The sequence below is a fragment of the Muscardinus avellanarius genome (assembly GCF_963383645.1).
Source record: "Muscardinus avellanarius genome assembly, chromosome: 4".
Taxonomy (NCBI): Eukaryota; Metazoa; Chordata; class Mammalia; order Rodentia; family Gliridae; genus Muscardinus; species Muscardinus avellanarius.
The window spans coordinates 39,426,153-39,436,870 of NC_137789.1; the positions used below are offsets into that span (position 1 = coordinate 39,426,153).

Below are 10,718 nucleotides of genomic sequence, written 5' to 3' on the forward strand. Positions count from 1 at the left end.
ATTTCACTTTATAGCTTTTTTCCTAAGAAAATAATTGCATTTTACACTTATTTCTCTTCTAGAACTGAAAATACCTTCTAGGGAAAGGAAATTCACTGCCTCTTGCTGATTGAACAATTCAAAATGTACTAAAGAGTGGTAAATGAAGGAGATTCTTTGTAAAAGAGTAATAAAAATCCAGCCTCTTAGGCAGGATGGACCCTCCTAGGCTTTGATTATTACATATATAAAAAAAGAAGGAAGAGAAAAGTAATTAACTGAAGGAGCCTAGTTAGAAGGGAGAAGTACCCTCAATATGGTTGAATACAATGTGAACTACTCGGTGCAGGAAATACTTGAACAATGAATAGCTAGAGAGTTCACTCAATAAAATAGAGAATAATCTATTTAAAGTTCTTAAGTAAAAACAACCCATTACAAGCTTTCCATTTGCACATGAATTGAAATCTACCCCTGCAACTAAGAGCCCCGAAAGCACATTATTCAGTGCTCTTGTATAGCTTTATCCAAATATTCCACAAGCTTTATTTCCACAAACTCTTCATTCTTTTACTCATTTTGATTCTTGGAAAGAAAAGTTAGGACCCTTCCTCTAGAGAACTGGAGTTTCAAGAGGGTGTTGGTGAGATATTCTGGAAGGTAGACAGAATAGAGAAGTGGGTCCTTTGAACACACTAAGCCAAGCCTCCTCCCCAAGGTCAGGGGACTAAAGTCATTTGTGGTTTAAAGTAGCTCTGTAAGACTGGAATGTTCAGCTGTTTTCTAGGCAAACACACAGTCTGATGCATTTAGCAGGCTGTAGGTCTGGGATGCAGAGGTCTCTATTTTACAAATCAGGCTCTGGATTCAAGATTTTGATAATATTGAAAGATCTGGGGTGGGAGAGACATTGAAGAAACTATAACCAAATGAGCCCCATAAGTAACATAGATGGTCCCTCAAAGCAGATTAAATAGTACTGGGTTTTCCTATTAAGATGGAATGAGGGGAAGAAGAAATTTAGTACTAACTTAATTGGCTGGGTTACCTTTAGGTCAAAACTAAGACTTGAACTGCTTATGAAGAGACTATTAAAATTTGAGTCAAGCCGAGCGTGGTGGCGCACACTTGTAATCCCCACGCTTGGGAGGCTGAGGCAGGAGGATCACACAGGTTCGGAGCCAGCCTCAGCTACTGAGATTCTCAGCAATTTAGTGAGACTCTGTTTCCAAATAAAATATAAAAATAGGTCTGGGAGTATAGTCCGGAGGTAGAAAGCCCCTGGGTTCCACCCAAAAAAAAAAAAAAAAAAAAACAACCAATCAAAAATAGGGCTGGGGACATTGTTGGGAGGAAGAATGCCCCTGGGTTCCATCCCCAGTACCGCCCAAAAAAAAGAACAGTTACTTACTCCGACTTTGTCATTACACCTGTGTTTACCATGCAATGTCTGGATATCAAGGACCCGGTGTCAAGGGCATTACGAGCTAGAAGAGAAAGGCATTAGTATAGAGAGGGACACACCCACGCCTTGCTGGGGAGAGGCTCAGAGAACATATCTTTGTTTAACATTCCTTTTCCTTCCCCGGGGAAAAGGCTAAGGACTCGGTTCCCCAACCCTGGCGAGAACATGACTCATATGCCAGGCACTTGTCTGTCCCTCCAGATTCACTGTCCCCTCCCTGCTCCATGCCCAAGACCCAGGGGTACGGAGGCCTTGCTTTCTGTGGGGCCACCCAGTAGAATCCCAGCAGGAGGTCCAAGGGTGGGCTGCTATTTCCCCAGCTCTGTCCCTCCGGAGTCCACAGTTTCACGTTCCTCTGGAAGGCTCCTGTCAGGCAGCCCTCCTCTGCAGCCAGAGCCACTCTGGTTCCAGGAACAGCTGTCGGTCCCCCTGACCCCTGCTGGCCCAGAGGTGTAAGAATCACCCCACTGATTCGCTTTAATCCTGCCCACACCTCCATTAAATGCTAAGTAGCTCCTGCTTAAAACCCTGCTCGTCTCCCCAGGGGTGCACCATCTGTTTCCTGACGGGTGTATTAAGTTTACCTCAGGTACAGGAGGTACAGTGAAGTGTCTTTGAACTTAAGTTTGATTCTTCATTTGATTAATGGTGCCCTTTGATTAAGCAAAGCTCCATTTGGCTTTGATTCAACATATGGATTGGAGCTCTGTGGATTATCTCAGGATTTGGAAGCACATTTCATTTCGTGTGAAGTTCTTTTAAACGCTGCGTCAAATCACAAAATCCAGAGACAGCCACTGGTGTTAAACACGGGGCTTCGCCTCACTTTGGGGGCCTTGGTTTTTGTTAACATTTAGACCCTGGCAGACAGGAGGGAATGCATCAGCGACAAGCATGTGTGCCTGGTGACAGGCAGCCTTGGGGACCATTAAGAGGATTATTGTGGAAGGGGAAATGTGCTAGTTAAATAGATTATTTGTGTGCTTGCTTCTCTGGGCTGTGCTGACTGACATTTTACTAATCTATTTAGCAGATTGAAGTTCTGGAACAAGGCAAGAGTAAAAAATGCCACGTTCAACAAAGCCAGGTCTGTGAGTAAAATTATTTAATTGATATATTATAATTTAGATCACTCTACCCCTTCTCCTGTTTTACCCAAAGTCATTCTACTCCCAAGAATAAGCAAAAGTTCCTCAGAACCTCTTCTGTGCAGGTTGGACCAATTTTGTTTTAGCATCCAGAAGGGCTAAGGGAATTTTCACATTAAAAGTTCCCAGAGGAACACAAAATTCCTTAGTAAATTTTTTTCCCTATACCCCATGTGCTCTCTCTCTCTCTCTCTCTCTCTCTCTCTCTCTCTCTCTCTCTCTCTCTCTCTTTCCCTCTTTCTTCTTCCTTCCTTTCTTTCTTTTTTTTTTAAAAATCCTCTTTTTAGCTTGTATATTTTAGTATACATAGCATGTTTTAGTTTCTAGCAGTTTACTCTGTATAAAACAATTTTTAAGTTTATAAAGTACTTCTTTGAGCCTTTAGTTTGGGGTAGAAACCCATAATAGAAAGAACCATCACAAATAACATTTTTAAACATTCATTGGTGACAGCTACTATTCTAAGCACTAGATGCAATAGATGGGGATGAGAGCACCTTGGAAATCAGCATTTGTAACAAACAGCCCACAGTGAAACACTGCACCAAGCTCCAGTTTCTTAAATTCATCTATCTCAGCAGTATAACAGCTAGGGACAAACGGCAGTTCTCAGCTGTGTCTGCACATCAGAATCACGTGCATAGCTCTATGACCTGAGGATGGCTGGCTCTGGCCTTAGAGGTTCTGACTTAATTGGTCTGAGGGCCTGGACAATGGAATTTTAAAAGTTTTCTAAGGGATTCTAACAACCAGGATGAAAAACACTGTCTTAGAACAGAGGTTCACAAAGTGTGGTCCCTAGCCCAGCGGCGTCAGCATCATCTGAATTCAAATCCTTAGGCCCCATACCTACTGGACTGGGATCAGTAAGGAAGAGCCCAGGGACTGTCTGCCAAGCCCTCAGGAGATGCACAGGCCAGAGCCACTGCCCCAGAACAGCAGACAGCATGGCACACAGCACAGCTGAAACAGGGATGCTGACCCAGCTGTCCTCTCATGTGAGCGGCAACAGGCAGATGCTGTCATGCTCTGAACAGGGTCAGCAGGTCAGAGGGGGCCTGGTGTCCCAATATAGTGAATTCCAAGTTATTTATTTATTTATTGCTTATTTATGTGGTACTGGGGATGAAACCCAGGGGCATTCTACCTCTAAGCAACACCCCCAGCCCTATTTTTTATTCTTTATTGTGAAACAGTCTTACTGAGTTGCAGAGAGTAAGTAGCTAAGTAGCTGAGGCCAGGATCCTCCTGTCTCAGCATCCCAAATGCTGGGATTACAAGTGTGTGCCACCATGCCCGGCTGTGAATTCCAATATTGAGCAAACCTTCATATAGAGTCTCTCCTGAGCCAGGCACCATTATAATCTCCATATCCATTTGTCCCTGGGTATCTGAGAGGAATTCTGAAATCTAATGCTCAGGTCTCTTCTATAAATAAAATATATTTACCCATAATCTATATACATCCCCCTGTATACTTTTAATCATCTCTAGATTTATCTAATATTGAATTGTTTAGGAAATAAATGAAGAAAGTCTGTACACGTTCAGTACAGATGCAAATTTTGAAAATATTTTCTATTCATAGTTGATTGGATCGTGGGTACAGAACACATGGATACAGAAATTCGACTGTAAAATTTATTTAATCTTCATAACAACCAAGTACTTTTTTTGTGTGTGTGGTACTGGGGTTCCTGGAAACCCTTCTACCTACGGGCTACACTCCCAGACCTATTTTATATTTTTATTTGGAAACAGGGTCTCTTAAGCCAGCGAGGCTGGCTTCGGACCTGAGCAATCCTCCTGTCTCCGCCTCCCAAGCGTGGGGATTACAAGCGTGCGCCACCACACCTGGCTTTACTTTTTTGTTGTTGTTGTTATCTTTGGTTTACCACCTAGGGATTAAAACATGGAAAAATTAAGTTACTCTCTCAAGGTCACAAAGCTAGAGCCAGTTCTAAGACTGCTTGATTCCAAGCAGTCTTTATTTGTTAACAGATAAAATTTGTTCCTTTAATCACTCTGCCACAGGGCCTGTCTGTCCAGGCAAATCTCTCATAGAAAAAATAAATTAGCCCATCTGCTTTATGAGGTAGGGTATTCCACATTTTTTTCCCACAAGACCAGAGCCCTCTCTCCTTTGCTGAAATCCAACTACACACTTACTAAAGGTTTATGGTGAGCATGACCACTTAAAACACTTGAAAATAAGCATAATGGTGTGTGTGTGTGTGTGTGTGTGTGTGTGTGTGTGTGTGTGTGTTGCTGGGGAACGAGTCCAGGAGAGTTCTACCTCCAATCTATACCACCAGCCCAATTATATATTTTTATTTGGAAACAGGGTCTTACTAATTTGCTAAGAGCCTCACTAAATTGCTCAGGCTGGCTTTGAACCTGCAGTCCTCCTGTCTCAGCCTCTCAAGTACCAGGATTATAGGCATGCATCACCACGCCCAGCTAGCATAATGCTTTTCAAAAGTTTGTGCGATGCACTAAAGATTTGAAAAGAAGTTAATAATTGACTCACAAGACTTTAAAAGAGGGATGAGGGACAAGACAGGCCTAGTTGAGTGTTGCCGGGGTGACAGGCCTGTTCAGGACATGGCCATCTCAGCATCTAGCAAGGGTGATGTCCCTACCTGCAAATAAAGCTTCTGAAGGTCAAAACCATTTAAAATAACCATTCCTTAAACACATGTAAATTTTCTGTCCCCCTTTTAATATTGTTTTAACTTCCTTGAAGTTTTTGTTACTGTTATTATAGAAATTATTTCCTCTCATTTACATTTCTGCCCTTTCTGTTTACTTTGCAACAGAGAAACTATTCTAGTTTTTTACCAAGAAAAAACAAGATTAAGAGACCAGAAGGTGACTGTGTTTTTGGAACCATAAAAGAAGAAGATCTTTGAAGAGAAATCTGACCTTTTAAGATGTCTTTTAATCCTGTCTCAAGACAATGAAAGAGATTGGGGGTGAAAATGGGCTTCCTAGCATCAGGACATTGCTTGACTTCTTCCCACTTTTTCTGACATTCAGATAGACTGTATTCATCAGGACTACTCCAGCACTCTGCAAATCTCAAATTTAAAAAGATATAGAAAATACAGTTAGAGTGTTTATTTTGAAAGGCTCCTAGATGACAAATGGCATGTTCAAATCCACTTATATGAAATTTATTGTTTTTCCCCCTAAAATAGATGTTTAACTGGTTTCATTAAATCTTCTGTATGTGCTGATATTACACGCCAGAAAGGCTTGTTCTAAAATGTTACACATGTATTTGGGGCCATTGTTCTGAGAATGTGATTAATCAGTTGAGGAAAATATGGCTCTGAGAAGTGAAATTATTGCAAAAGAAATCCAGACGCCTCTGGCCTCTGGCCTCCACATAGCTAGAGGTGGAGGGCCAATTGTTCCTTATATACGGGCCTACCAATATACATGACCTCAAAGTAATAGGCCAATCTGGTTTCCTCACTGGTATAGTTGCATGCCGCTCTTAGAATATAGAGTTCAGTTCAACAAATATTCTGCTATTCTGAATGCTTTTATTTTGGGCAGCAATAAGGTCCTGTACTTGATATCAAATACCTATGTCTCTTAGCTTTAAAATATCTATATATTTTTTCTCACTAGATTTTTATTTATCCAGTTTCAGTTATCTTTTTGTAATTAATAGAATTAAGACCACAAAAAAGAGGAACAGAGAAATCTATACAATGTAATTAGAAAAAGTACTATATTCTAATGTATTTTTCTAACTGGGCTGTATACTGATATGATAAATATGAAATATATTGAATACAGAATGTACTGATGAAAATTCTTTGGATAATCCTTTCAAAATGTAAACTCTATTTATTTATTTATTTATTTATTTATTTATTTATTTATTTTGGTAGTACTGGGGTTCCCAGAAACCCTTCTACCTCCGGGCTACACTCCCAGACCTATTTTATATTTTTATTTGGAAACAGGGTCTCTTAAGCCAGCGTGTCTGGCTTCCAACCAGCGCGATCCTCCTGTCTCCGCCTCCCAAGCGTGGGGATTACAAGCGTGCCCACCACGCCTGGCTTTGAAATGTAAAATCTATTAAAACTCTGCAGTATTTATAATGATAAATCAATGCCTAAAGTCACAGCTTCCAGGACCTTAAAACTTTTAGGCTGTAGTAGGATATTTTTGCAAAGGGAATCACACACATCCCAAATCAACCATGGTGAGTGTATTAATGGATTAGGATTATTTTCAGATTAAACTGGAAGTTTATCTACTATTTTGCCAATTTAAGAATAGTTAGCCGGGCGTGGTGGTGCACACTTGTAATCCCTGCGCTTGGGAGGCAGAGACAGGAGGATCGTGCTGGTTCGGAGCCAGCCACGTGCGCTGGTTTAAGAGACCCTGTTTCCAAATAAAAATATAAAATAGGTCTGGGAGTATAGCCCAGAGGTAGAAGGGCTTCCAGGAACCCCAGTACCACCAAAAAAAAAAAAAAAAAAAAAAAAAAGAATAGTTAAAGTCAGCTAGGTGTCAGATTTCACACATGTAATCTAGTACTGAGGAGGCTGAGACAGGAGGTTCTCAGGTGAGGTCAGCCTCAGAAATTTAGCAAAATACTGTTTCAAAATGAAAACTAAGAAGGGCTAGGGGTGTATCTTGGCAGTAGAATGCCCCTGGGTTCAATTTTCAGTGAAAAAAAACCAAAGGTATAGTCAAAGTGTATCACTTTTTAGTAGCAAACACCTACCCAGTATAAGGGGCTATTGTAGATACTAGGAACATGAAGAGAAGTTGTAGTGGGTTAAGGAGATGCATATAGTGCTAGAATGTAGTTGAGTGGTAGAGTTCTTCACTAGCATGCACGAGTCCCTGGGTGTGATTCCCAGCAGTGCCAAAACAATCAATCAAACAAACAAACAAAACTACATATAATAGATTGAACCGTACGCAACTGCTATCTTTGTAGGTAAAAACAAAATCATTTAATGTCCATTTCATATGTTTCAACTTGACAAATGAGAAGAGTAACCGCAGACAATGTGTGGTCTGTGTCAAAAGAACAGTGTGGACCTGTGTGTCAAGGAAGTTGGGGACCACTGGAAAAGCCCCAAGGGGAAGAGAGACTGAAGAAAGAGGGAGATGTGAGTGGTGTGGGGGACAGACTAGAAAATGGAAGGATAGACTGGGTGGGAGAGGAAGAGTGGTGTTTAGAAAGAATGAGTGGACCTGCTCTGTGCTGGTGGCCTCTGGTTCAGGGGGCAGTCAGAGCCATGAGAAGAGGGATTAGCATGCACGCATGTCCCAAGGCAGAGTCCCAGTAATGTGAGAGAGCTGTTTATCCCTTTGAGGATTGAGGATGGCAAGAGCAGAAGCATTTCTCAGAGCAGTGACATTATCATCTATATCAGAATATGAGGAAGAAAACGTAAGTAATGAGAGGCATTCCACAGTGTGTGCCAGGAAGAATGAAGGAACTGGGATAGCAGAAAACCAGATTCACAGCTCAATTTGTAAAATGACACACATACCTCTTGGTAGATATGTGAGTGAAGACGGTGTCATTTGCACATGTTGGGATTTCTGGGCCTGTTTTTCTGTTTTGTTTTGTTTTAATCTAGAAGGAGTTTAGGAGTTTGAATAGCTTCTGTATTGACACACTCAGTTGTCAGGTAAAAGTCTGAACTCCAGCTGCCAGAGCGGCCTGCAGCTGTAGGCCTGGGAGAATCCTGGAGGTAACCACCACCAGCAAGCCACCCTGGCCCTGGAGAAGACATCAGCCGGCAGGTGGCCTTTGTAAGGTAGGCCACTGTGAGTAGCCTCAAACTGCTTGCTCTTACCAGGTGTGGCGTGACTTTGGAAATGACCAGGACATACTTTCATCTGTGAGCTTCACTCCTCCTACACAGCTGGCCTTCTCTCTGTGGGTTTTGCACCTGTGGATTCAACCAACCATGAATCAGAAATGTAGTTAGGCTGGTTACAGTGGCACAAGCTGGCAATCTCAGTATTTAGGAGGCTGAGACAGGAGGAGCACAGGTTTGAGGCCAGTCTGAGCAACTTAGGCAAACCCTTAGCAACTTAGCCAGATCCTGTGTGTGTGTGTGTGTGTGTGTGTGTGTAGGTTACCTGCAAATACTACACCATTTTATATAAAGGACTTGGGTATCCATGGATTTTAGTATCCACGGGGAATCCTGGAACAGATTCCAAGGGACACCTGGGCCTGTAAGAATGGTCCCCAGTCTGCCGTATTTTCTCCTGATACACCTACATTCACCAACATCACTTCAAGAAACTAGACATCGCTGGGCGTGGTGGTGCACACTTGTAATCCCCGTGCTTGGGAGGCGGAGACAGGAGGATCGCGCAGGTTCGAAGCCAGCCGCACTTGCTTAAGAGACCCTGTTTCAAAAAAAAAAAAAATAGGTTTGGGAGTGTAGCCCGGAGGTAGAAAGGTTCCATCCTCAGTACCACAAAAAAAAAAAAGAAAGAAAGAAAGAAAGAAAGAAACTAGACATGCATGTTTTTACTGCTGTTTATATTCCAAAATAACTAGCATAAGCAATTTGTCCGCAGGCAAACACATTTGAATTTGAGAACATCATAAAAATCATAATGAGCAAAAGAGGCAGAGCTGACTAAATTGTGTTGAGAGAGGCAGCAGCCCCCATGGAGGGAAGCATGTACAGCCTTTGCTTTCAGAGTCCAGGCCTCCCCAGGCTGGGCCTCGGTCTGTATCAGTGAGTGGTGAGTTTACAGTCCCCCCCCACCCCCGCATGGACATCTGGGTTAGCCAGCTTTTTATCATTGTGCCAAAATACCTGAGAAAAATAACTTAAAGGAGGAAACACTTACTTGGGCTCAGCTTCTGAGGTGTCAGTCCATGGCAGCTGATTCCGTTGCTTTGTGTTTATGGTAAGGAAGAGCATCATTGCTAAAGGGGGTTGGGGGAAAGCTGCTCAGCTCCTGTCAGCCAGGGAGCACAGAGAGAGGAGGAGCCTGCCAGGGATGAGATAGTCCCCAAGGTATGTCCTCAAGGACACACTCCCTTCAGCCAGGTCCCACCTCCTGCATTTTCTTCTACCTCCACATAACCATCAAATGATGAATCCTTCAATGGATAATCTATCGATGAGGTCAAAGGACCCCATGATACTATCATTTCCAGGGCTCCTTCTCTGAACAGTGCTGGACTGGGGACCAAGCCTTCAACATGTGAGCTTGGGGCATTCTAGATCCAAATGATAACAAAAACTAAGAAAATTTTATGTTACACATATCAGTTAGAAATGACTTTAGAGCCGGGCATGGTGGTGCATGCTTATAATCCCTGCATTTGAGAGGCTGAGACAGGAGGATCACAGTTCATAGACAGCATCAGCTACTTAGTGAGGCTCTTTGCAACTCAGTGAGAATAAATAAAGAATGAGAGAGTAATAAAGTGAGACTAATAAATAATTAAAAAATAGGGCTGGGGGTATAGCTCAGAGGTAGAATGCCCCTGGGTTCCAACCTAAGTACTGTAAAAAGAAGAAGAAGAAGAAGAAGAAGAAGAAGAAGAAGAAGAAGAAGAAGAAGAAGAAGAAGAAGAAGAAGAAGAAGAAGAAGAGGAGGAGGAGGAGGAGGAGGAGGAGGAGGAGGAGGAGGAGGAGGAGGAGGAGGAGGAGGAGGAGGAGGAAGAGGAAGAAAAAGAGAGAAATGACTTTAGGATCACTCCCAAAGCAAATCTGAGAAGAGCTGAGTGATCAAATTTGTGGAAAACCAAAGAGATTCCAACTTTGGTGGGAAAACAATGACCCAAATTACCACACAAAACAAGAGAAATACAAAAGAGAAGACAGATACAGAGGCATCTCTACTCCCTCAGCCACTTTTCAGCTCCTCCTCCTCCCATGTGATGTGCGTAACAGTGGTCCACCAAACAGGAGGTGGGGGACCCAAAATTGTGGGAGATGGAGTGGAAAATACCTTTATGCATGGATGGTCTTAGTCCTGTCATCAGTGATGAGAAAAATGCCCTTCCGTAAAAGGTAGGTACATTTTGCTGTCACACAAAAATAAGACACGCTGAGTTAACTTAGAGAAAGCATGGCTAACCAACCATTCCTTACAAGATCACTTTT

General features: G+C 42.4%; 1 protein-coding gene across 1 annotated transcript in view; it reads left to right on the forward strand.

Annotated features, from left to right (window-relative positions):
• Positions 1-5,504, forward strand: part of SNX31 (sorting nexin 31) — a gene marked incomplete at both ends in the record, with an annotated part of 63,622 nt that extends 58,118 nt beyond the window's left edge. The window contains 2 exons of the mRNA XM_080694373.1: positions 2,475-2,531; positions 5,412-5,504. Of these exons, the coding sequence (XP_080550499.1) occupies positions 2,475-2,531; positions 5,412-5,504 (150 nt within the window). The remainder of the gene's footprint in view (positions 1-2,474; positions 2,532-5,411) is intronic.
• Positions 5,505-10,718: the final 5,214 nt, after the last annotated feature.